The sequence below is a fragment of the Apium graveolens genome, chromosome 4 (genome assembly GCF_009905375.1).
Source record: "Apium graveolens cultivar Ventura chromosome 4, ASM990537v1, whole genome shotgun sequence".
In the NCBI taxonomy this organism is placed as follows: Eukaryota; Viridiplantae; Streptophyta; class Magnoliopsida; order Apiales; family Apiaceae; genus Apium; species Apium graveolens.
This window is the reverse complement of record NC_133650.1, coordinates 143,216,066-143,242,997: the sequence shown is the minus strand read 5'-3', so window position 1 is coordinate 143,242,997 and position 26,932 is coordinate 143,216,066. Positions and strand designations below refer to the sequence as shown.

Sequence of the window (26,932 nt, the reverse complement as noted above, 5' to 3'; positions counted from 1 at the left end):
CTAACCTTGCACATTTATCTAAAGCTGAGTGTAATGATGTAATTAATGACATGTCTACAGAATTATATCATTTGCATGTTACACTTAAGTCCCTCACAAAGGAAAATGCTAAAATCAAAGAAAACAATTTATTTTTGAGTGAGAGGAATAATGTGCTAGAGTCTCAGTTTATTGAATTTGAAAAATTGAGAATAGAATGTACAATTGCTAAGGATGAATTAACTGAGTCCTTGAAGAAAGAAGAGATTTTGAAGAAGCAGCTTGAACGAGAGCAAGAGGTGATTAAGGCATGGAAATCATCTAGAGATGTACATGCTCAAATCACCAAAGTTCAAGGAATTGAGTCCTTCTGTGATGCATCCTGGAAAAAGAATAAAGAGAAGCTGGAATCCAATTTGGTTGAAGGATTGCTAACAGATGTAGACTCAACGGATGATGAGAGTCATCCGTCGGATAATCAAAAAGATTATCCATCAAGTGACATAAATCCTCATTCGTCGGCTGTGAGCAAACCTGTGAGTAAAGCCAAACTTGCCAAGTTAAATGAAAAATATAGATCAGTTTCCAAAAACTTTATTTCAGGAGAATCTAGTCAAGTGAAGAAGGAGAAGGAAGTGAATGTTGGTCATCTGTCCATCAAGCAATTGAATGACAGACTAGAAAAGATTGAGGTTAAAACAGAGGCTAAAAAGAAAAAAACAATAGAAATGGGAAAGTAGGGATTAACAAACATAACAACTACACACCTGATAAGTATGTTCCAAGAAAAATCTGTGTTAAGTGTGGTAGTGCTAATCATTTGTCTGTTAATTAAAAACTTGCCATGCCTACTTCCACATCTGTACCACCTTCTTTTCCCAACATGAGTGTTATGCCTTCTATGCATATGAATGCTATGTCTGCACAGAATATGAATGCACAATTTGCTAATATGCCATTTGTACTTAATCCTTATTATGCTGCATTTAGTATGCCTCAAATGCCATTTAGCATGCCCTACTGGAATAACATGTTTGCAAATAGCATGCCATTTCCTGTTAATCAAAATGTGCGTGATAATTCTGTTTTAATGACTGGTTTCAAAGGTCCAACTCAGATGACTAAGGATGAATCTGATATCCCCAAGTCAAATGAGATTAAACCTAAGAAACAAAAGAAGAAAGCTAACAAGGGAGGACCCAAGGAAACTTGGGTACCAAAATCAACTTGATTTGGTTTTGATGTGTGCAGGAAAACAGAAAGAATATGTGGTACTTGGATAATGGTTGTTCAAGACACATGACTGGAGATTCTACCCTACTCACAGAGTTCAAGGAGAGAGCTGGCCCAAGTATTACTTTTGGAGATGACAACAAGGGTTATACTGTGGGATATGGCTTGATTTCTAAAGACAATGTCATCATTGAGGAGGTTGCCCTAGTGGATGGTCTCAAGCATAATTTGCCGAGTATCGGCCAACTTTGTGACAAGGGCAATTCAGTAACCTTCAATTCAGAAGCCTGTGTTGTGACAAACAAGAGGAGCAATAAATTGGTTCTCACTGGAGTGAGAAAAGGAAATATGTACCTAGATGACTTCAACTCATCAAATGCAGAATCTGTTACTTGTCTTCTCAGTAAATCAAGTCAAGATAAAAGTTGGCTATGACACAAGAAGCTGTCCCATCTAAACTTCAAGACCATGAATGAGCTTGTCAAGAAAGAACTGGTTAGAGGTATTCCTTAAGTGGAGTTTTCTAAGGATGGATTGTGTGATGCTTGTCAGAAAGGAAAACAGATCAAAGCATTATTCAGAAAGAAGCTTGATTCAACAATTGAAGAACCTCTGCAATTACTATACATGGATTTGTTTGGACCAGTTAATGTGTTGTCCATCTCAAGGAAAAGATTTTGCCTAGTAATGATAGATGATTTCTCAAAGTTCTCTTGGACATATTTCCTAAAGTCTAAAGATGAGGCTAGTGAAATCATCATCAATCACATAAGGCAGGTCAACAATCATCCTGATTTCAAAGTTAGAAGAATCAGGAGTGACAATGGAACTGAGTTCAAGAATTCTGTTATGAGAGAATTTATGAAGAGAATGGGATTATGCATGAGTTTTCAGCAGCAATAACTCCACAACAAAATGGAGTAGTGGAAAGAAAGAACAGATCACTTATTGAAGCTGCAAGGACAATGCTTGAAGAATCAAAATTACCAACATACTTTTGGGTTGAAGCTCTAATACTGCATGTTACACTCAGAATATTTCTTTGGTTAATCAAGCAAAGTGTATGACACCCTACCAATTGTTCAAGAACAAAAAGCCAACCCTAAATTTTCTTCATGTCTTTGGATGCAAATATTATATCTTGAGAAATCAAACTGATCAAAATAGAAAGTTTGATGTTAAAGCAGATGAATGGATTTTTGTTGGATATGCTGTTGGTAAAGTATATAGAGTCTATAATCTAAGAACCAACATTGTTATGGAATCAATACATGTTGTGTTTGATGATAAGAAGATTGAAGGACTGCAAGATGGAGATTACAATGAGAGGCTCAAATTTAATAATGTGGAGATGGTTAGAGATGATAGTGATGATGAAAGTGATCAGGAAACAATGACAAAGGATATTGCAGAAAAATCTACTACTAATGAAGCACAAAATTCAAAATCTGTCGAGTTGCAAAATGCTTCATCCGTCGGGAGACAAACTGCTTTATCCGTCTGGAGATAATCAGCTTTATCCGTCTGAACTCAAAATACACCATCCGTCGGGTCATCAAAAGAAGCTGAGAGTCAGAATAGATCACTCACAGAAAGTTCCCCTTTCTCAAATCAAAGATCCATAAACTCAGGGGGAGTTTCTAATAATCAAAACTCAATCACACATCAAGATAAAATTGAGGCCTCTTCATCTAGAGCTAATCTACCTCAACAAAGAAAATGGATAAAGGATCGCCCATTTGAGCTCATCATTGGTGATGTATCTTCTAGAGTTCAAACAAGGAGAGCAACTCAAGAAGAATGTCTATATAGCAGCTTCCTATCTAAGGACGAACCAAAGAAGGTAGAAGAAGCTCTGTTGAATCCTGATTGGATTTTAGCTATGCAGGAGGAGCTAAACCAATTTGAAAGGAATAAAGTATGGAAGCTGGTACCCAAGCCTAAAGGAAAGAATCCAATAGACACCAAATGGGTATTCAGAAACAAGATGGATAAAAATGGCATAGTAGTCAGGAACAAAGCTAGATTGGTTGCTAAGGGCTATTGTCAACAAGAAGGAATAGATTTTGATAAAACCTTTGCTCCTGTTGCAAGACTTGAAGCCATCAGAATTTTTTTAGCCTATGCAGCCCATGCCAATTTCAAGGTCTATCAAATGGATGTCAAGAGTGCCTTTCTAAATGGAGATTTGGAAGATGAAGTCTATGTAAGTCAGCCTCTTCGTTTTGAAGACCCAAATTTTCCAAATCATGTCTACTATCTTTTGAAAGCACTCTATGGACTGAAGCAAGCACCTAGAGCCTGGTATGACACTTTATCAAAGTTCCTTTTGGAAAATTACTTCACAAGAGGTACTGTGGATAAAACTTTATTCTTTAGAAATGTTAATGGCTCTAGTATACTTGTTCAAATATATGTAGATGATATTATATTTGGCTCTACGGATGAAAAACTTTGCAAAAAGTTTACCAAATTGATGCAGAGTAAGTATGAAATGAGCATGATGGGAGAACTAACTTACTTTCTTGGTTTCCAAGTTAAGCAAGTTAGTGATGGAATATTTATTAGTCAAACTAAATATATTCATGATCTTTTAAAGAAGTTTGATCTAATGGATTGCACATATGCAAAAACTCCCATGGCCACTGCAACTAAACTTGAATTAAACACTACTGAAAAGTCTGTGGATATTTCAAGTTATAGGGGCATGGTTGGTTCACTTCTGTACTTAACAGCTAGTATGCCAAATATAATGTTTTCTACTTGTCTTTGTGCTAGATTTCAGGCTGATCCTAGAGGACCTCATTTAGTAGCTATTAAGAGAATTTTCAAATATCTCAAGGGAACACCAAAACTTGGCATTTGGTACCCTAGAGATTCTGGTTTTGATCTAACTGGTTATTCAGATGCAGATTATGCAGGTTGTAAAATAGACAAAAAAGGTACAACAAGAACCTGTCAGTTTCTAGGAAACAAGCTTGTGTCCTGGTTCAGTAAAAAGCAAAATTCAGTTTTTACTTCTACAGCTGAAGCTGAATATATTGCTGCTGGTAGTTGTTGTGCACAGATTCTATAGATGAAAAACTAATTGTTGGACTATGGTCTACAAGTGGATAAGATTCCTATTTTCTGTGGTAACACAAGTGTAACTGCCATCACTGAAAACCCAATACAACATTTAAGAACAAACCACATAGACATCAAGTACCACTTCATAAGGGAACATGTGATGAATGGTATCGTGAAACTGCATTTTGTTCCAAGTTAAAAATGGCTTGCAGACATATTCACCAAGCCACCGGATGAATCCACCTTTTCAAGGTTGGTAAGTGAGTTAGGTATGCTTAATTACTCTTGAATCATTTTAGATATTTTGCAAGTTGTAATGCAGCCAGAAATTTAATTGATTCTTCAGTTTTGGATGAAATTTTGGCTAAGTCAAAATTTACATCCCGACGGATGATCGTTATCCATCGAGTTCGATCATCCGTCGGTATACAAATTTGTTAATAAAATCAATTATTTTTCTGGAATAATTTATAACTCAACGGATAATTGATTTATCCTCATCTGTCGAATTATCTCAATCCTAGCCGTTAATTCTCTGAATATTATCCATCGAGTATACTTACACTTTGTAAGCATAACACGACAAATAATTGATGGAATTTTTACATTTTATTTTTAAAAAATGGCTATTTTGGGCAATTTTTATTGGTCACTTTATTTTACTTTATTATTTTTGACAATTATTTTTTGAGATCGTATAAAAGCAATTTCACTTTTATTCATTTCTTTTATCATTCTCAAGATTTAATTGCTCTAATTTCTTTCTTCTCAAAAGCAAACTCTCTCTCTCTGCAAATTCCAAATCTCTAACAATGGCACCTGTAGTGTAAATCATGTCTCAAACTGCTTATATCTATGAGAAAAACAACTTCTCAGCTTTGGTGAACAAAGAGATTCAACAGTCTGGTGACTATCACAAAATGATGGATTTTGTGTAGAACTGCAAACTCAACTATGCCATGTTGGAATCAACCACCATTTACTGTGAGGTTGTTGAAGAGATATGGACAACTGCAGTGTGCAACTCAACAGATAAAACCATCATATTCACTTTGAAAGGTAAGCAGTTTTACATAAATAGTGATGTTATTAAAGCATGCTTCAAGATTCATGATAACACTGTAACTGCCTCACACACAGATTCTGATATTGTTGATATGCTTAATTCCATGGGCTATGCACTCACTACTTCTAAATTAAGTGAAATTAGGAGGTTGGGTCTTAGGAAAGAATGGAGTTATTTGTGTGATGTAGTAACTAAGGTGTTTTCTGGTAAAGTTAGTAACTTTGATTCCATAAATATTTCTATGCTCAACATGCTTTACATGCTAGTTAATGATAAATACTTCAATTTCAGTGACTTAATTTTGTTTGAGTTAGGCTATAAGTTAGGAGAGGTCAATAAGAGAGGTAGAAGTGTCTATTATGCTAGATTTTTCATGATGCTTGCTAACCATCTTGTTGAGGAAATTGCAATTGAGAACCCAACAAACAAGCTAAATTGTTGGGTTCAAGAAAGAAGGATAATTGCAGATTTAAACAGAGCAAACCATCACAAGGAGGTTCCCTTGTTTTACTTTCCAGTAATGGAGGGACCTCAGGTAAGTGAGGTAATTTCTCCTGTATCCGCTCTTCCAACCTCACAAATTTCTTTGCCTTCTAGTGTAGCTATGGCAACTGTGTCAATGACCCAACAGTTGCCTACCGAAGCTACCAAATCAACAAAAGTTTCAAAATACAAAACTAAGAAAGCCCCCTCTGATTTCTTTCAAAAGAAATCAGTTGTAAAATCCACCAAACCTAAAGAGGGGAGTGTGAAGGTGGGTAAGAAAGGTGAGGGACAAGGTGAAAATTAAAGAAGCCCTAAGAATAAGGATGTAGAGGTGAGAGATTCCCAGCCTAGCCACACTGCAGTTTCTCAACAAACTGCAGTGCTTAATAAGGATTCTAGCTCATTTCTGGTTTCATCCTTCCAAAAGGATGTTACCATTGAAACAAACTCTCAACCAAGAGCACAGGCCAAAAGGGTAAGGGACACAAGCTCACCCCAAACTTATACTAGAAAGAAGAAACCAAAAACCCTTGGGGATGCACAGGGTTCACACACTGTGCAAACTGGTACTAAAGACACAGTCACTGCACCTTCTCAAAGTCAGGTTGATGTGGCTCCAATAAATGTGGAGTCACAGCCAAAATCTTTAATAATTGAAGCGCCTGATACACCAAACTCTCCCACACACTCATTGGATGTTGACATTATAAACACATCACTTCCAAATTCTCCATCTTTAACTCTATTGGAGAAGCCAAAAATCCAAGCAAGTGAGCATCATCTTCTAGATGATTTGTTTGCTCACTTGCCATTTCTTTCTGAGATTGTTGAGACATCTGTGCCAAAATTTTCATCAATCTGCACAGAGTCCACAATAGTCTCCACTCCAAACTCAATTATTTCTTCTATCCCGATGGATATCTCTCATCCGTCGAGTAGTGATTGTATCCCGACGGATAAGCTTAACAGCAGTCATCCGTCGGATAGTCAAACTGCTAACCCGATCGATATTACTCATACGTTGGGTTTCTCTACACAACTTCAAATTTCATCAATCATTACAAGTGCAGAAGACTTAGTAGTAGTGCAATCACTCTTAGGACTGAGGGAAGGGAGTGATATGAGTGAGAGTCTGGGTTGCTCCCAGGAAAAAGGAGAGGAAAAGAGTGAACCAATGCAGTCCATTTCTTCAGGACTGACAAAAGTGAGTGAGAGGAGTCCCACCTTAGATGGTGAAGGTGAGGGTGTGAGGGTGGGGAGCCAAGGTGAGACCCTGATGCAAAAAAAGAGAGATAATGAGAGAAATGCAGGTACATGAGATATAAGGGTGGATGTCATTGTAAGTGAGTTAATGAATGTCCAGGATGCTAATAGGGAGGAACTATTTCAGCAAAGTCAAGATGTTATAGATTCAACCTCCTTGGATGCTGAGGCATTTACTCACCATGTTCCAGCATACCAACTTCTAGCTGGATAGGGCAATGACAATGCAGAAAGGATGCTAAATTTGGTGCACACCACACAGTCTATGCAAAGAGCAAAGGATGCAATCACAACTCTACCCTCTACAGCTGGTGATATTGACTATAAGACTGGTGGTTCAGAAGATTTCTTTGGTGGCGAGGATGCAGAAAGTGAAGAAAGGCCATTGGACATAGGGGGAGAAGTAGGCCCTAGTTCCAGATCAGGTATGCCATCTTGGGCATTTTCAAAGCAGTGTGATGAACACTATTTCAAGACAACCCTGATTCAACTTATAAATCAGACACATTATGCTCTTCACACCACAAAAAATGCCAGCACCAAGAAACTCCTTCAAGCAAGCCTTGCTTCTCTGCAACTACAACAAATCCAAGGTTTTCAACATACTCAGGATGTCACTACTATCAAAGGTGAAATTGATCAAATGAAAAGGGACATCTCTGAAAGGTTGGATTCTAAACTTCCAGAAGCTACAATGCTTGACATTAAGAGACAACTCAGGAAGAACTCTGATATTGACATAAAGATAGATGCCTTGGATACAAGAATGACAGCAATGGAAGCCTCTCTAATAGCAATTCATCACCAACAAGCACAACAAATAGACTTGCTTCAAAGGCTAGTGGCAGCACAAACCTCCTCTTCTACTCAACTTGCTGATAATAAAAAGGGGGAGAAAGAAACCTCTCCTAAGGGAGAAAGCTCAATTATCTTATTCAGTCAAGGGGAATCAAGAAGTGAGGGGGGAGCAAAAAGTACTCAATGTTCAAGTAAGTAAAGCAATTGTGCCCACAATTGTTTTCACAAAGCCACCTGCTAAAGATATCATAGATCTAATCAAAGAAGCAGCATCCAATTTGAGAGCAACTGAGAAGAAGCAATTGAGTCCAATCAATTGGAAGAAAATTGATGAGAACATCCAGAAGATATTTAGCTCAACACAGAAGCTAGACAAAGTCTTCAATCATCACTCTAAAGTAATGAAAATCTCTGTGAATGATATAAATATGAACTATCTGGAAAGGGGTCAAACTTCCTGTGTCAAATCTCCAAAGAAAGATCTCATCATGAAGGCCAAATGGAACTATTCTAAGTTTTTAGACAAGAATCCTATGGATACAGTGTTTGAGACACCAAATCCAGATGAAAAGAAACTGTTGTCAAGATCTATTGCATTCTACAAGGATCCAGCTGATTCAGCATTGAAAGGAAGAATTGCCAAAATTTACAGAAATGGTAAGGAGATTTGTGTGGTGGTTGGACACTCATTGTTTGTGGAAGTTAAGAAGGAAGAGAAAGAAAGAATAAGGCTAGAAAAGAAGCAAGCTGCTTTGGATGCTAAGAAGCAAAAGCAAAAGAAAGAATAAGCTGTTATCTTGGCCAAGTTTCAAGCTGTAAAAACCACAACAGAACCTCATGTACAACCAACTGTAATCACTGAACCTAAGGATTTGAAAATGCAAGAAGAATCACAGCAGAAAAGGAGATTTAGATACAAACTCCATTCCAAGAGGAAAGTGAACTTTAATGATGAGGAATTGGAAGATCAGTTTCCCAAAAAGCCTACAACTACAACTCAGACATCAAAACCCTCAGTGGTATTTGAAGAATTCAAAGTGGTTAACCCAACAAGAAATATTCATGGTGAACCAATTGTTCCCAAGGATGAGCCAGTAGACTGGGATAGTTTACCAATTCCTGAGCTAAATTTGCCCATCTTCAAGACAAAGAAGACAAATACTAGAGCTAGAAAGAAAGTGAAGCATGTATCTCTCAAATCCAAAGCTCTAACCAAATCCCAACCCACAGTCAACAAGAGAGATCTCATGTACATGTGTGATATCAAGGAATTTTCAGACTTGAATCTCTACTTGGATGAACTGGAAGAAGTAAGAGGAATTGATGCTTACAGACATCTTCCTGAAAGACTGCTATTTAGATATAAGGGAGGGAAAGAGATGACATGGCCTTTTCACAGATGTCTCCAAGAAAGCCAATCTGTTCTGATTAAAGTCTACTCATCTTTCAAAAAGAACTTTGAATACAATGTGACTGCAAGAAGAATAGTTCTAGAGGAGCATTTTGATAACAATTGTAAGCAATTTCTTTGTGTACTTTGTATTGTTCAACTTTCAGAAAATTTGTAGCACTTATCAGTTTTATCTACTATTTTTCAATCTGTATTTTCTTTTTGGGTGTTTTGTTATAATCAAGTTTCTATTAATTTATGGCTACAATTCCAGTATATTTAAATTGGGGGAGATTGTTAGGAATATATTTTGTACTTGAGAATGCCATACAAAAGCTCATAGGTTTTGAGAATGCCATACAAAACCTCCAAAGTTATTCTCCCTAGATCTTTTCCTTCTCTTATTGCAGAGATCTTTTGTTCTAAATGGTCAGGAAGAGTGAGCAAGAATTTAAGGTCAACTTCCTCAGCTTCATAGTATTTGTCATGAAGATGCAAGTCATTTATTAACTTGTTGAATCTTTCAAAGACCTCAGTATTGCCTTCTTTAGGTTTAGCCATGAAACCCTCATATTGCGAGACTAAAATCCTTCTTTGGTTTGATCTCACCTCTTTAGTACCTTCACACAAGATCTCTATCTTTTCTAGATCTGCTTAGCTGACTCACAGTTGATAATATTGTTGTACATCACATTATCAAGAGATTAAATGAGAATGACTTGCAAGCTACTGTCAGTGAAACTTTCTCCTTTTCTGGTTAAGTGTATGTAGATGGATCTTTATTTGCAAAGTGTCCAGGAATAACCATATTACCATCTGTTGCTTCAAGCACCCTTATTATAGGAATGAAGGGTCCATGCTTAAAAATTTCAATATACAGTGGATTTGCCATCTTGATGAACAACATCATCTTCTTAGTGTAGTTCACTTTGTCAAATACTGGGATCTTGATAATGCTAAGTTTCTGTGTACTCATACTTCCAAGATTTAATCTGTTTACTTTCAGATTTTGCTCTGATACCACTTGTTAGGTATAAAGTGCAACACAGAGGGGGGTGAATGTGTTTTCCTTTTTTTGTTGATGAATTATGAATGTTTTTGGCTTGTGGAACTAAACAACAAGATGCATTTGTAGTGATAAAAGGCTATATATAAACACACAAGCAATCTATCAAAAACTCACCTGATTTGTATTAAATCAAACTTGTTTTGCTACAATTCCATGTTCTTGAAAATAAGAACTAATCTACTTCTCTTGAGAGAATTACAAGATTTTCTAGATCTATTTTTTATACCTAAACAAAGGACCCGTAATATGTTTTATAGATCAACATGGAGGGTTTAAAGAACTTGCATTAAAATAGACTAACACATTTTCTAAAGCTCATTTGCGTGTTTCTATTTCTAGTGCAGCATATATGTACAGAATCTACTAGGTATATGACCCTCCTTTGTCCAGTTCATCTTGTCCCTTGATCTTGTATCCTTCAACTTGTATTTTTAGACTTTCCAATTTGGTGATAGTATTGTTTGTTGACTGATAATCTTGGATCTTCAAGTAGTCTGTATTCTGATTTGTGAAGTTGTTTGTCGAGATCTCTTTTATTGCATTGAAATGTCACATATCGATAAGTAAAAAGACTTATCGATATCTCCAGTTCTCTACATAGGCTTTTGACTTATTGAGGTCTCCAGTACTCTATAAGTATAAAACTTGTCGATATCTTCAGTTCTCTACATAAGATTTTGACTTGCCGATATCTCCAGTTCTATATAAGTAGAATAATAACTTGTCGATATCTCGAGTTCTGTACATAGGCTTTTGACTTGTCGATCTATGGTTCTCTACATAAGCTTTTGACTTGTCGATATCTCCAGTTCTCTACATAAGCTTTTGACTTGTCGATATCTCCAGTTCTCTACATAAGCTTTTGACTTGTCGATATCTCCAGTTCTCTACAAGTAGAATGACTTGTCGATATCTCTAGGGACTTCTTTACATGCCATTTGTGACTTCTCGACATATATCTCCATATTCCTTGATCTGTGACTTGTCGATATCAGACTTTGAATATTTTTCCTAGAACAACATTGTTCAACTCCAAGTTTCTACACTTCTATTTGAGACATGATCAGGATTGATCTTCTTTCAGAGTTTATTCTTTAGTTTGATGGTTGTTCACAGAAAAATCTTCCAGTCTTATCTACTTAGTATTTTTACAGACTCAAGAAATACAATTAAAAAATACAACGGGATTATCATACAACTTATCCTTAGGGTTATCAAGGTGACTTAGTCTTGTTATATACAGGCATATCTTGCATAACAATCTCCATGTAGGGTAGGTTTGGGGTTTGGGGATCGGGGCGGGGATAGTACTTCCCGACCCCGAGTGACCCGATGCATATTCTTATAGACAAACTTCAAATGTTTTCCTTGTAATAATATAGTTTTGATTTTTTTAGTAATTAGACCTATATACCTTAAAATAAGTGTCTAATCTCAAAATTTTTGGGTTGATCGAGAATCGAACTTTACAAGAAAAATTAGACTTAATAATTGGTCTACTGATCTAATATTTTTATTTTAAAAGTTAAATTAACTGAAACATGTTTTATACATTATTTATAATAGTTTGGTAGTTAAATTTTAAATGTTATCCCTATATTTTAGTTGATGTAAAATATAATTTGACGATATTAATAATTTGGAAAAATCGATAAAATAAAAAATAACTCGAGTTTTGATTATTCTATTTAAAATTATTTGGTCTCTTAATAAGGACATAACTTGTCTCTTAATAAGGACATAACTTGTACTAATACAATAACCATTCGAGGACGAGTACAAGAACTCAAGCAATTGGCATTATTCATAGTTAATAAGTTTGTGCAGTATTACAAAAATGTAAAGAAATTTATAATATTTGCCTCACGAAATCGTTCTCCTTTAACTAGCCAAATTGGCATTTATCAGAATGCTCGGGGTTATTGCGAGTGCTGGACATCGCCATAAATTCAGAAAATTAACAAACAACTTAACATACACTGCCTTCAAAATTATCAAAATATGAATGTCATGTTCGGTCGAACACATGAAACACCCCTCCGGATCTACCTTCAACATCTTCACAAAATAACACACTAATTATTTCACTCGCTCTCAGTTATGAATGACTTCCATTAGATACCATCCCATCATGGTACTTTGCATATTTATGTTCACGACATTTATTTACTCCAACGGAAAATGAAAACGTATAAGAAATAAGAACAACAAGTTTAAGCATACCACAGGTGGAGTAATCTCTCAGCTCACGTCTTTAATCAATCATTTGTGGGTAATTAAAATCGTCTTTGAGAACAAAAAATGAAGATTACCATGATGTAATCGAATAACGTTAGTGTTTCAGGACTATAAGGAATTTTATACAGTTGCCCGCAACTACAGTGTTTGAAATTGCTTCTCAAATCGATATGTTTCTCAGGGACAAATGTTTTTTTTGCCTTATCTCATATATATATCCAACACACACCCATTTTGCGTGTTTCCTAGAAATTGGCATGGAAACTTGGGACATATTATATACCTTTGATAGCTAATTGGGGCTCTTGAAGAACTTCTTGATTGGTACATGGTTCTTGGCCTTGATCATCCCCATTTTGTCGATGTTGCCATGTCATTTGAAGTCTTTAACTCGGTTCATTTTGGTGTTGCAGTGAGCCTTGTAGACCAAATCAACATGCTAGGATGAGGTCAAGTGAGTGCTCCCCATATATCTATCAGCTTTAATGCGATTCTTTTTGTTGGCGACCCACCAATAGGAGATATAGACTAAAGTTCAGAAGTTTCATGTAACGTTCAAATGAATTATGGTACTAATCGTTTTTGCTTTTTCTCACTCCATTGCAATATAGATTTTGTGTTATTAAGCCTTAAGTGAAGCTTAACTTCTAGCAGTTCTAATAGACGTAAGCCGATTGTTTTTTATTAATATCCAGCTTTGTATGAACCTTGATGGCTTTCTAAAACATGAGTTTTTACTTAATATTATATGTTCTTAAAAAAATTATAGATTATAAGGTGTTCGACGAATTTATCAAAAAGATTGAATTTGTTGTAACTATAACAAAGATTACGAACTCTATTTTTCTATACTTAATTCAATCTCTAAATTAATTTTAAAATCTTGTGTTGGGTGCAAAAAAAGGAAAATCGAGAAGAATGCGAATCAATCATGGGTAAAAAAAATCAAAATAGGCACCATTTGTGGACAAATGCCCAAAATGCTGATTTGCGGGTTGTTTCGCCCAAAATACCCATTAAAAACGCATCTAGATGCGTGTTCAATTTTTTCAAAATTAAAAAAGAATACGCATTTTGAGAATGAGTATTCATATTTGTCTTGTAGTGAATACACATTCTCAAAATGTGAATCCCTAAAAAAAAGGAATACACATTCTCGGAATGCGTATTGTTTATTTTTAAAATAAAAAATAAAATAAGCATGTGTTGAATGCTTATTCAGTGGGCTTTGTGTACCGTCAATCAGCATTTTGGGCAGTTGGAGCTGAAAAGTAGTGTTTTTTGGTTATTCTTTCATCAATCATTATCTTAGGAAAACATGATAAAATTTAAGGATGTTCATCATAACATAATTTAAAATGACAAAAAAAATAACAAATACTGTAAACAATATATCAAAAATTAAAGATACCTCAATTGCATAACCACGACCATGATCAAAATTTATACTTTGCTCCCGTGTTTTTTAAAGGTAAGGAAGTAACTAATTAGGATGTAAGTTAATTTCATCCCATTTTTGGAATAAAAAAATTTGAAGTAGAAACCATTCACCACTTAATTTTGTTCCTTTTTAAAATTCGGAAACACGAATATGAACGAAAACTCGTGGTTAGTTAGGGCCCGTTTGTGGTTCTTAAAAAATGTAACTTATAATTTAAAGTCAAAAAGTGACATATAAGTGATATTAATATCGTAACTTATAAGTTAATTAGGTGTTTGAATATATTTACGTACAAGTTATTTATAAGTTCATAATGTGTTTGTTAAATTATATATTATATGTTATAATTTTTTTCAACAAAATTAAAATGTAAATTACAAATTACATTAATTAATAACTTTAATTAATAACTTTAATTCATGAATATGAGAAAATTTAAAAATAAGGAAATGAACTTGTGCCTCATAAAATTTTAAATTATAGGGTTAAATATCAAGTAGGTCACTTATTGCATCCAAATGTATCAAGTGAGTCATTAATTACAAAACTGATTCAAATGAGTCACTCATTTAAAAATTTGTATCAAAAATATAACTCTATCGTTAGTCAAAATTCTTAAAAATATTATATATTGAGTTTCACACATTTTTTATAAATGATATTACATCCAAATGAAAGATTATGAGTTCTATTATTTTAGATAATATTTGTAATTTTTTTAAAATTTATCTACTATTTTATTTTTATTTAAATCAAATAAAATAATCAAAAAATTAAAAATAAATAGTTGATATAATTTTAAAAATCTAACAATATTATCTAAAATAGTAGAACTCGGAACCTTTTATTTGGATGTAATATCATTCATAAAAAATGTGTGAAACTCAATATATAATACTTTTAAGAATTTCGATTAACGATATAATGATATTTTTGACACAAATTTTTAAATAAGTGACTCATTTGAGTCAGTTTTGTAATCAGTGACTCACTTGATATATTTGGATGCAATAAGTGACCTACTTGATATTTAACCCTTAAATTATATAATATATGGATTTTAAATTGAAAATAAAATAAAATATATTGCACAAAAACCCATGATTAAAAGATTAAGAACAAAAAAGAAATTGCTACACGCTAATTATGTCAATTATAATCGGAGTTTATGTGAATTGTAAAATGCGAACGACAAAAATACTAAAAAGGCATAAAAACCATAACTCACACCTAGAGCCGGCCAAATGGGCGGGTTCGAACCGCTTATTCGGGACCGACTCGTATCGAAATCGGAGAAAATTCGGACCGAACCGGGGCGGTTTAAACCCGCCCAACTCGTTAAACTGTACGAACCGAGTACGAATTTCATTTTAATAACCCGGGACCGCACGAGCCCGCACGAGTCCGCACGAAGCCAAGCCCGCACGGACCAGGCAACTCGCACAGCCCGCACGAGCCCGCACTGTAGTTTAGTAGATTTTGTGTGTTTTTTATTGTATATATACGGCGGCTTCTAGTTCTGGCTTCTGGACTCTGGTTTTATTTTTGATTGTTAATTTTGGCCTCTGGGTTTGTTAATTTGAGGCCATGGTAATTTGAGGATTGAGGTAAACTCTCGAATAATTAAAAGGTTTTATACGTATATAGATAGATTTGTGTTATTGTGTGTGTATTTATACAAAGCTTTTTTCTCTATATATTAGGAGAAATGTTATGTACTTATTTATTCGTTTATTATAGTATATTGTTTATTCGTTTTGTAAATTCGTTTTTTCTAATTGATGATTGTAAATTCCTTTACTAATTTTACATTTATATTTTTTTTATAAATAATATTAGGAGTCCTCTCACATCATTTGAATTTTTTTTAAATTAATAAAATTTATAAGAGTTACTGTACTCCTTTTAACCAAAAAATTAAAATAATAAAATTAATTGATTACAATTATAATATTTCGAATAAATTATGTAACATAATTGAAAATAGTGTTACATTTTATTAATTATATTTTAATAAACATTAATATACTAATTTCGAATTTTATATAGTAAAAAATATTTATTATACATCTTTAATACACGAATTTTCTATTAAAAAAATACAAGCAATTAAACTCTATTTATAGTTTCTCTCTGCTTGACTTCTTGGACATCACATTCACAGCTCACATGACTTTTACATAGTAGAGTGCACATGAGTAGGCTGTAAGAAGAAAAAACAATAACAAGCAAGTCAAGAGCCCGCGGCCCGCACAGCTCGTTGAACGAGCTCACAGTACAACCCACGGCCCGCACTGTACACTCACGAGTTCAGTGTTGGGTACGGTTTTCCTTCTATCAGTTCAAGCCCAGCCCGGCACGATTCATTTAATTAACGTGCTGGTTCGGTGAGTGTCTGTTATTTCCGGGTCCAGGCCGCTCCCAGCCCGGCCCGGATACTCGCACCCCGTAAAACTGAAAACCAGAAATGGAGCAAGAGGGAGAGGGGCTTTAAAAGCGCTAAAATCCAATTTCAAATCCGCTTCACATTCTTTTTCGCACCTCTACTCGATCCTCGATTCTTCAACCACTCCACATATATACTGTGTGTATGTTAAATAAAGAAGCTGATTTCAACTAAATCCTATTTTAAAACCCTATATTTCTGTTTGATTGTTGAAGAATTGCAAGATGGAGTATGTGCCTTTTGATAACAGTGGTGAGTTTTGTTAATTCCCTTAATTTTTTCATCTTTATTTGGTTTTACTTGTTTTCTTGGTGTTTTGAGTGAGTTTAATCAGTTGGGTTTGTGTTTGTTTTCTTCAATCTTGTTTAATTTTAGTTAAGAAATCATGGGCTCATCTTGATTTGTAGGGTTTTTATACTTTAATTTGCAATAGAGATTGAGATTCTTGAAAAGTTTTGTATCTTATTTTTCATTTGAGCGAAGTTAACTAAGAAACACCATAGTTATTAGCACAGAAGTTTGTAGGTTTGAGTTTTTGACCAATGTTTTGCCTTGACCGTAGGACAAACATTGTAAAGATAATTCTTGATACGAACTTCTGATTCGTTACTGTTTGTTGAAATGTTCCCTTGTTTCGTACTCTGGTTTCCGTGAGGACATATGATGCAATTAGTATTGTCATATTTTTTATAAATGATCCTAATATGAAGGTTTGAGTGACTCCGTGACTCCTGTCAAATTGACCCGAGGACCATTAGAAGTTAAAGAAAAAGGAGCCTGGGAAACACCATTAATGGATGGGACTAGAACTAATTAGGATCTCTTTTTTAGGTATAAGTAATAGATTGCATGTGAGGCCTAAATTAGTTAACTTGTATTCCATTTTAAGTATGAATTGTGTAGACAATTAGGGTCATTATAGCCTACGGCAGGTATCTCTGGTTACTGATATTTCAAAATACCTTGTCTTTAAATTATAATGCCTGTTAAGTCTTACAATTTATTAGTGTTCTATAGTCCCAACTCCCATGTAATATTGTTTTCATGCCTTCCGTCTAGTTTAATTGAGGATTATCTTTAGTTGTAACCTCTTCACATCAGAAGTTTAAAAAAAGTACACGTTATCTGTATCATATCCTGATGTTTATAGAACATGGCCTACATAGTAGGAAAGATTGTATAATGAATTCTAATATTGGAACTTCTATCAGCAAAAACTTTTTCTGTGCAAAAGTGATTTTAAGGTAAAGTACAAAGTACATTTTATATGGCTACTGATGCGGATGTTCTTATCATTCAATTGTGTGCTTTTGTATTGTTTATATGTGGTAGCTGACTAAACATGAAGGTGGAAGACATAAAATGCTACAATACGATGTTTTAGAGTTTAAAGTGTTCGTGCACACCTATTTACACTTGAAAGAGACATCCGACAAGCAATACTTTTTTCTCTTAAAACTGATGGAGTTTAACACATGTTGGTGAGATTTAAAGAGATTAGCACGCATTGTGCGGGAGATGTTTAGAAGAAAGACTAAGAATCAACCGAGTGTATGGAGTAGGATGATTTATGAAGTATAAAGAAACAAGGGTAATAAGCAGGAAAAAATGCAAACATTTGCAAAAGCTAAGGCCTATGGAAATATAAAATGTGTCTGAAGACTTTGTAATAGACTAAAATAATAATGTTCAAGGCAAGGCAAGTGTTGGGAATTTTCATCCATAAGATGTGGAAATATTGGACCAATCAGAAGCTATAATGCTTGTGTATTTACATACACACTGAAAGTTTAGAATTTTATTCAGACTTTTTTGCTACCGTGTCAAACAGTGTTGTTGATACCACCTACTGGTGTGACTTCCTCTCAGATATTTGTGTGAAGTATATGTTTTACACTTTTACTATCAGTTCATTTATAAGAAATTTGATGCATTTTATGAGTGCAAGTCAGTCAACCGTAGATTTAGAATTTATAATTTCATTTGGTTGTGTTATCAAGAAGCATGCTTGAACTTTTTTTACATTCTTAACATATTTGAATTATATAGATATTTGTAAATATAACACATATTGATAGTATAGTGTATAAATAAATAGAAACTAAATAGCTGATTTATAAAACAAACTTTCGAATGATATGCACGGATGTGCAAGATTAATGGGAGATTTCCCAACGAGTTAAAGACTTGAACTCTTTGAATCTGTTGTTTGATACAGCTACGAGTGCAAAATCATATAAACAAATTACTTTGTGTGTCAAATCCAGGGAATTAAGAAAGTGTATCTCTACTTTCATGAGTAGTGCAAGGTTTTCCTATGTCCTAATTCAATCTGATCTCTCTCTCTCTCTCTCTCTCTCTCTCTCTCTCTCTCTCTGGTTTTTGACACACCTAACTGCAAAAACGCTTCCCAAAGGTCTTCATTGTCTCCCACTGCGCCTTACACAAAAACGCTTCCCAAAGGTCTTCACTGTCTCCCACTGCGCCTTACAATGGAGTACTTCACATTGAATACTTCTGAAAGGCACTTCCCAAATTAGGAAAAACTAGAAGACCCCAACCTATACCACTACGCACTATTTTCAGACAATGTATTGGTAGCAGCAGTAGTTGTGAACTCAACTGTATCAAATCCTTTCCAGGGGATAAAATTTATTAAGATTCTATGATAATACTTTGAACCAAGCAGAAAGGTGAATCACACCATGTCCAGGTACATTCATTAAAGAAAACACATGCATACACACGGATGGGAGATATAATGATTGCTTATAGGCATGCAGAATAAATTAGGATCACCTGGAAAACCTCTAACTGGAACTTTGACGATACTTGCTTCTGAGAGGATGATTTTAGGTGATTCTTTTATGCCACCATCCACACTGGCCACAGCTTGGAACGAGAGCTCAGATTCTCTATTCTCCCAGGATAATGCCGGACACCGATAGCACATGATCGCCTAGCTCGGAATTCTATACTTCTGTTAACCGACTGACTTTGCTGACTCAAACTCCCTATCCCGAGAGCAGCAACCGCCCATAGGTAGCTTTTTCTTCTTTTGCATAGACACACCAGCCCAGGGCTAACAGCACCAGCCAGCTCGTTCGCTACCCTTTTTAGAAAGCCTTTAGGGATATAATCCCCTCGGACTGTAGTGAAAGAAAGATTCTCTATCTTCCTAGTGATGGGTACCTATAATTGGCTAGCCTGCCCATCTTGCTACGATGACATACTTAAAAAGAAGCTATTTTGCTTCCAGGACATACCTACTATCTATCTCCTTTCTTAGACGTACTTAATAGGGCAGGTACTCCCTCTCACCAGACCTGACATTTGCTATGCCGTCAATCAAGTTTGTCAGTTCATGCACGCTCTCACCACCGTACATCTCCAGGCTGTAGCATCTTACGGTATCTGAATGGTTCTCTTGGTGGCATTCTACCTCGGATGTCGCGTCGCGTCGGGTTTTCTTTCAAGCCAATTGCTACAGTGCCACATACTCCTTATTTAATTAAATCAAATATACATGTCAAAGTCAACAGCTTTCCGTTAGGTCAACAGTTAAAATTTAACGGGATTGTCATTACTCTTAACTAGAGTGGTGCAATCGAGTCTCCGATAACTCGAATGGTTTTTTTGATATATGACCCTGAGTTTAGTGACTACTTTGAGATTTAAGCCCTTTCTCAAGTGCGCAAGATTTCACTGGATGTAACTAGATTTAGTTGACAAAATTTGGATCTCTTTTATAGGTTTAAGGAATAGATTGCAACTGTAGGCCTAAATTAGTCTACTTGTATTATCATTTGAAGTATGAATAGTGTGGGCAACTAGAGTCATTACAGACTAAGGCAGGTATCACTGGTTACTTATATTTTAATATATGCTTTTTTTTCAAATTGTAAGTCTGCTGGGTCTTACAATTTCTTAGTATTCTATAGTCCTAACTCCCAATGATCCAGTAGAGTTTGATAGATTGATCTGTGTAAAGGCTTTATCATCTATGTGAGACCCTAAGCATAGTCTTATTTGTATTACTCCTTGTCTCTTCTCTTCTAACTTGATCCCGATGTATAACTTTCCTAGATTATAAGAATATTTAGGAAAACCTAATATTGTTTTCATGCCTTTGGTCTAGTTTAGGTTTATCTTCAGTTGTAAACTCTTCACATCAGAAATTAAAAAAATTACATGTTGTCTGTATCACATTCATATCCTGATGTATATAGAACATGGCCTACATAATGGTAAAGATTGCAAAATGAATTTTAATATTAGAACTTCCATCAGCAAAAACTTTTTTTATGCAACATAGATTTTAATGTAAAGTGCAAAGTACATTTTATATGGCTGCTGATGTGGATGGTCTTATCACCCAATTGCATGCTTTGTATTGTTATTATGTGGTTGCTGAGTAAACATTAAGATGGAAGACACAAATGCTATTATACGATGTTTTAGAGTTTAAAGTGTTCTTGCACACCTATTTACATTTGAAAGAGACATCTGATAAGCGATAAGTTTTTTCTTTAGCAGAGATGAGTTGAATTGTTAGCTATACTTCGTGGTCAAATTCATTTTGTAAATTATATATCTACACACTGTTGGTGGACGCTTCTGTTTAGTTTGAGCTGGTTCTAATAGATTAATATGGATCTTATAGGTAGCCATAGACTCCTGTGGGAGCATGATTTCTGTTAAAATTAGTTTGTCGGAAGAGCTACAACCTTCTTTTGAGGCGCTTTCTAGGAAAAACTGTTTTTGTAATTGTGTTTTGTATAAATATTTTTTGTCACTTCTTTCACTTCCCCCCCCCCCATTTTTGCAATTTTGGAGGCCTACCTTTGTACATGAGGCTTATTTTAATGTTAAAAGACCCCAGAGGAATTCTCAGCATGAAGGGACATTGGCTAATACATTATTTTTTTGCCTTCTTGCATACTGTCAACACCATGAGAATGACTCGTATATTACATTTACACCAATTTTGACTCAATGAACCACAATTGGAAAAGAGGTCCCCTTATACCACATGAAAACGCCTTTTTCTAATGTGTATCAGCCATTAAATTAACATTTAACCTATCGGAAAAATCTGTTACTATGTGGTAGTGTGGTCAATGTTCAATTCTTGTCGAAGGCTAAATATATTTTACTATATGATAAACATTTTCCTAGGTGTGAATAACGTTTAGAACCATGTATTTTCTTTTGTTGACAGCTCAAAATAATCTAACTTTGATGTGCTAAATCTATTATTTTCAAGTCTAGATTCCTTAAGTTTTCGCAAGTTATGATAAATTACAAATTTTAGCTGTCATGCTCCCAAATAATATTTTGTATCATTCAGTTATTTGGTTATATAATGTGCGAGATGTCAACTGATCCTGTCACAATCAATTCATGTTCTCTTTGAACAATCAGGAGCTGATGATGATCTTCCACCATCACATCCAAATAGAATGTCGAGAGGGGCGCGTGTTGCAGGCAATGGCAGATCTGGAGCCTTAAGTTCTATTAGGGCGCATGGTGAAACTAATATGGAGTCTCAAATTCACGTTCTTGAGCAAGAAGCTTACATTTCAGTTCTAAGAGCCTTTAAAGCACAAGCTGATGCCATTACTTGGGTAATTTTTTGCCCCGTAAATGTAGTCTAACATCTAGTTTCTGGATCAGATTTAAATGTCTGCTGAATGAAATGCTTTTTTATCAGGAGAAAGAAAGTTTAATCACTGAGCTTAGAAAAGAACTGAGATTATCAAATGAAGAGCACAGGGAGCTTCTTGGCAAGGTTAATGCAGATAGTGTTATCCGAAGAATAAGGTTTACTTGTTTTACAAAATAATGTCTTATTGCTTTCTGCAAATCATGATTCAGTGAGGTTTATTTAATGATTATTCTATGGGTAAATGGCATTAGGGAGTGGAGACAGGCAGGCGGGATTCATTCTGGGATGCTCACAACTGGTCAAACCACTACTGATCCATTACCCAGTCCTTCTGTGTTAGCATCTCGTAAGAAACAAAAAATAAACCAGTCTGTACCTTCTCAATCCTTTCGTGGACCGTCTCCTTTTCACCCAACGATGCCTACATCCAACCAGCCATCATTTTCAGCTGCAAGACAAGCACCTATTACTGGAACTAAGGGAAAGAAACAGAAAAGTGTAAGTTAATTTCATCGAGTCCAATAGCCTAGTTCTTCTATTATTAATTTTTTAATTGCTCCTTCATATGTTTTCTTCTATTAAACAGGGAAATGTATTACCAGGAGCATCATCGATGAATGTGCAATATCTACCTCCTGGTTCAACTCCAAAAGGAGCACTTGGTGCTCGCAGCCTTTCTGGGGTTGCTGCAAGTGGACCTGGTGAAGGTGCATCTTTTTCTCCATTGGTTGGAAAGAAAGTGAGGACCAGGTGGCCTGATGATAACCATTTTTATGAAGCTGTTATAACTGAGTATGATCATATCGAGGTATGATTTAGGAAATTTCAGAAGATGGATTCTAGTTTAGTCGTGTTTTAAGTTAATCTGGGATTTTTTTCAGGGTCTACATGCACTTGTTTACGACATGAGAACTGCACATGAGACTTGGGAGTGGGTCAATCTGAATGAGGTAGATATAATGTCCTTCCTCACAACTCTGATGAATAATGTAATCAAGTAAACAATTACCTTGAACTTAAACATTGATGCAAAAAAATATATCTAAACATTGTAATACAATGAACTAAGGTACTATTATTCTCCAGTCATACATTGTTCCCTATCGTGAATCAATGCGTTCTATTTCTGTCTTGCAGATTTCTCCAGATGATATCCAATGGGTGGATGAAGACCCAGGGATTTCACGCCTTGGGGGTTATGAAGGATCAGGCATTGGGTTGAATAGATCTGATGGGCGTGAACTTGTTCCAGGTAGAGGTAGAGGTAGGGGATTGCCAAAAGTACAGTCCAGAGAGGAGTATCCATCTTCACAGACTGACTTAAAAAAGAAAGGCCTAAACGATCTCCAGTTATTGCATACAGATTCTCTTTTAAAAGAGGTTCGTAAAAGTAGCTGATCTGGTCTGTATTGTAATACATATTAATATCCAATCTAACATTAGGTGCATTTGAACAGGTAGAAAGAGTCTTTGGTGGCACTCGTATCGACCCTTTTGAAATTGAAAAAGCAAAGAAAATTCTGAAGGTTATAAAAAGAAAACCCATTCTGGGTGGTAATTTTTTTTCTGTATCTTTAGTTTTGATAGCTGGTATTTAATTTTGTGCAGGACCATGAACAAGCACTAATGGACGCCATTACGAGGCTTGCAAATTTTTCTGACGGTGAAACTGGTATAATTTCTCTCAAATGTTCTTGTTGTTGCTCAGCCAAGTGCTTTTATGCTAGAATGCACCAAATCGTCTTGAACATAAATTTTTTTGTACCAACTACTTAAAGATTGTCCAAAGATTTTCCAAAAAAATAGGCATTAAAAATTAACCTGGTAATCAGTTTGTGTCAAAATCTTCTAAAAGGTTCGTGTTAGTCATTATGCATATTCAAATTAGATATATTCTAGTTTCTAGAAAAAATACATTTGTACATACGTGAGGTAAAATATGCTTTCAAGCCCTACTCAAGGCAGTGGTGCTATTATCCTAATTTCTATTGCAAAATTGATGTGTTTGAAGGTAAATGCTAATTGTTACTTCTATTTTGGGATGGAATCCATGACATCATACCAAATTTTGGACCAGTAACAATGTCTACCTTGTGTTCTACTAATCGCAACTTATGAGGGTGCCTATGTGGGCATGATAAGATAATCAAGGGAATATCAGATATTACCAATAATAATATTTTAGTAAGCTTGTCTTTTGATTCACTGTTGTTATTCTAAAATGATACTCCCTCCGTCCCGGTGGGTTGTTTACATTGGGGGACGGGGAATCGGCACACATTTTAAGGCTCCCGTAAAACATGGTTCCCTAAATAATTTTAATTTTTTTTTCTTTTAAATAAAAATATAATGTTTAAACTTTAATACAGAAAAAAAAATTCTAAAAAAAAATTATAGAACTATATTTTATAGTAGCCTTAAAGTGCGTGCCAAGCATGAGACAAAAGTATGTAAAGAATCCAGTGGGACGGAGGGAGTAGTTAATGTTTGTGATGCAGTTGGAAAATTTAAATTTAGTGTCTTTCTAGGCGAAGACACATAATGTGCGAGTTTCCACTAAAGAGTATTATGATTTGTATGTTCAAGAGTATAATGATGTGTATGCCAAGTATCTCGATTACCTTCTTGCTGGAATTGTGGACTTACTGATGTGGGCCTGTGGTTAGTTTAGTAACATTGGTCATGTCATAATTAGTGTTGCACACCTCTAAAACATAGCTTAAGCAAAAGGGTTTTTCATGTTGGTGTTTTTGAATTGGCATGAACAATTTGTTGGACATCACATTTTTTTTGGCAGATGATTGATTTAAGATGATGATGGTATTGTAATTTGTGGTTCTGACTTCAAAGTAATTGAGTATCTTTGTATATAGTTAAGTTCTAGCTTCTAATCGAATAGGAGTTTGTTTCTTTGTCAAGTTTTTGACATGGTCTAAGTAAGGATACATGTATTTGTTGATTTCTACCGATTAATATTTCTGAAGTGTTTTATTTGTGGATTGCTAGTGATTCCACATGTGAATAAGTTCTCTCGTAATTCTTTCTCTGTTTTACACCATACTTCAAATGATTATCCTTGCCTTTTATTCTCATGCGCTGATAAGAAAACCGGCATATATTTTGTATCATCTACGAAGTATTGCCAGACATCATAAATGCTAATATGTAACTATTAGCTTCTGACCAGATATCTTGTTTGCAACAGATCAAGGCCGCTATTTCATGAACATGCAGCAAGTGCAGTGAAAGCAATGAAATCAGGATGCTTACAGCAATATTTATAGTAAAGAATCAAGCACCTTCGCGTAAAATGTCTTTGGTATGGTAGATTGATTGGTTACTTTACTTTAGTACCAAGTATTGTGTAATCTATAATATAGAATAGTCCATCGAGAGATGATTTGAGAAATCGTTTGTTGCACTTTCAATACAATGTATAATGATACATGTTAAGCTAGTGTGTGCAAGATTAATCTCCAAAAAATATGCTGGGAAAGACTCCAGGGACCCTATGTAAAATATATATTCCGCTGGATATGCGAAGTAATGTGCCCAGTGCCCACAATACTAACATTTCAATAAAGAGAACCCAAAATTTCTCATGCTCCTAATGAGCGCATAAAAAATTGTGAAATCTTGAAGTTAACTTTAGAAATATTGGTATTATATTGGTTCGTTAACATGTACTCGTAACAAGAGCGTGTTAGTACTGCATCAATATAATAATATAAATATTGGTATTATATTTTATTGAAAGACAAAAACTATTATTATAAAATTCGAGAATCAGGACTAACTGATTAAGATAATAATCACGATTGTCACTAAACCGGTCTTGAAATGTTTGAGGATTTAAGCTAAAAAAAATGGTGTGCACTGTAATAAATCAGAATCGAATACATTCGGTTCATATTCTGATGATACTGTTTTTTGTGTTTATGTTTGCTTACATAATGTCTCTAAATTTCCGCAAAAAAAAAATGATGTCTCTAAATAATTTAGGGCCTGTTTACTTGAACTGTTTTCGAGAAAAATTTCCTAAGAAAACTAGAAAAATAAAAAACATGTCCCAATGTAAAATTTTCAAAACAAAAAACGGGAAAAATAGAAAATACGGCTTTCCTTATTTTCCAAATTATAAAAAAGTATAGAAAACAACATTTTGATGTTTTCTAAACCTAGAAAAATAAAAAAAACACAGGCCTATAGTTAAACACCTAAGATAAATTCCTACCAAACCTAAATATTTTTATATTTTAATTATTTTTAACTTTATAGTTAATTAACAATTTTATAAATTTACTTAGAAAGTTAACAAAAAAAATTAGCAGAGTAAACAATTAATATACTACTAACTTAACTTATGGAGCTTATAAATTTTCAACACTATAATATCATATTTTAAATTAAAAAGTATAATACATATTTGTAATAAAAAAATTCAAAATAGTTTAATTTAACAATTATTTTATTAGTTTGATTAGAATAATAATTATATAATTTTTTTAATATTATTATCTACGTTATATGAGAGAACTTAAATATATAATAATTAATAACTTATATGTTATATGAATAAATAAAAGAATTCGGACTAAAACTTAGTTAAGAGTTATTTTGTAGAAAAATTTTCAATTTTTTTGTATATAATTAATAAATGAATTTTCTAATAAAAGCTACAAAGTTGTATATATATTTATGGTCATATAATTATAAAGATTCATTATTCAACCTATTCATATTTTATTTGTCATCTTTAATTATATTTTATCTAAAAAAGGTTATT

At 34.5% G+C, this 26,932-nt stretch overlaps 1 protein-coding gene across 1 annotated transcript; it reads left to right on the top strand.

The window, feature by feature from the left end:
• The first annotated feature begins 16,262 nt into the window (after positions 1-16,262).
• LOC141720331 (protein EMSY-LIKE 3-like) lies at positions 16,263-25,713 on the top strand. Its single transcript, XM_074522688.1, has 10 exons — positions 16,263-16,730; positions 21,903-22,105; positions 22,192-22,301; positions 22,398-22,644; positions 22,733-22,954; positions 23,028-23,096; positions 23,284-23,526; positions 23,604-23,672; positions 23,755-23,818; positions 25,352-25,713. Exons 1-10 carry the CDS (start codon positions 16,703-16,705, stop codon positions 25,390-25,392), a joined length of 1,296 nt encoding a protein of 431 aa, XP_074378789.1. The 5' UTR covers positions 16,263-16,702; the 3' UTR covers positions 25,393-25,713.
• The last annotated feature ends 1,219 nt before the right edge of the window (positions 25,714-26,932 follow it).

What these genes read in the sequence shown, in the direction of transcription:
- LOC141720331 (XM_074522688.1), top strand. Translation starts at nt 16,703, where the DNA reads ATGGAGTATGTGCCTTTTGATAACAGTG. An exon ending in TGTGCCTTTTGATAACAGTG is followed by an intron (nt 16,731 to 21,902) that starts GTGAGTTTTGTT and finishes TTGAACAATCAG; the next exon opens with GAGCTGATGATGATCTTCCA. An exon ending in AAGCAAAGAAAATTCTGAAG is followed by an intron (nt 23,673 to 23,754) that starts GTTATAAAAAGA and finishes AATTTTGTGCAG; the next exon opens with GACCATGAACAAGCACTAAT.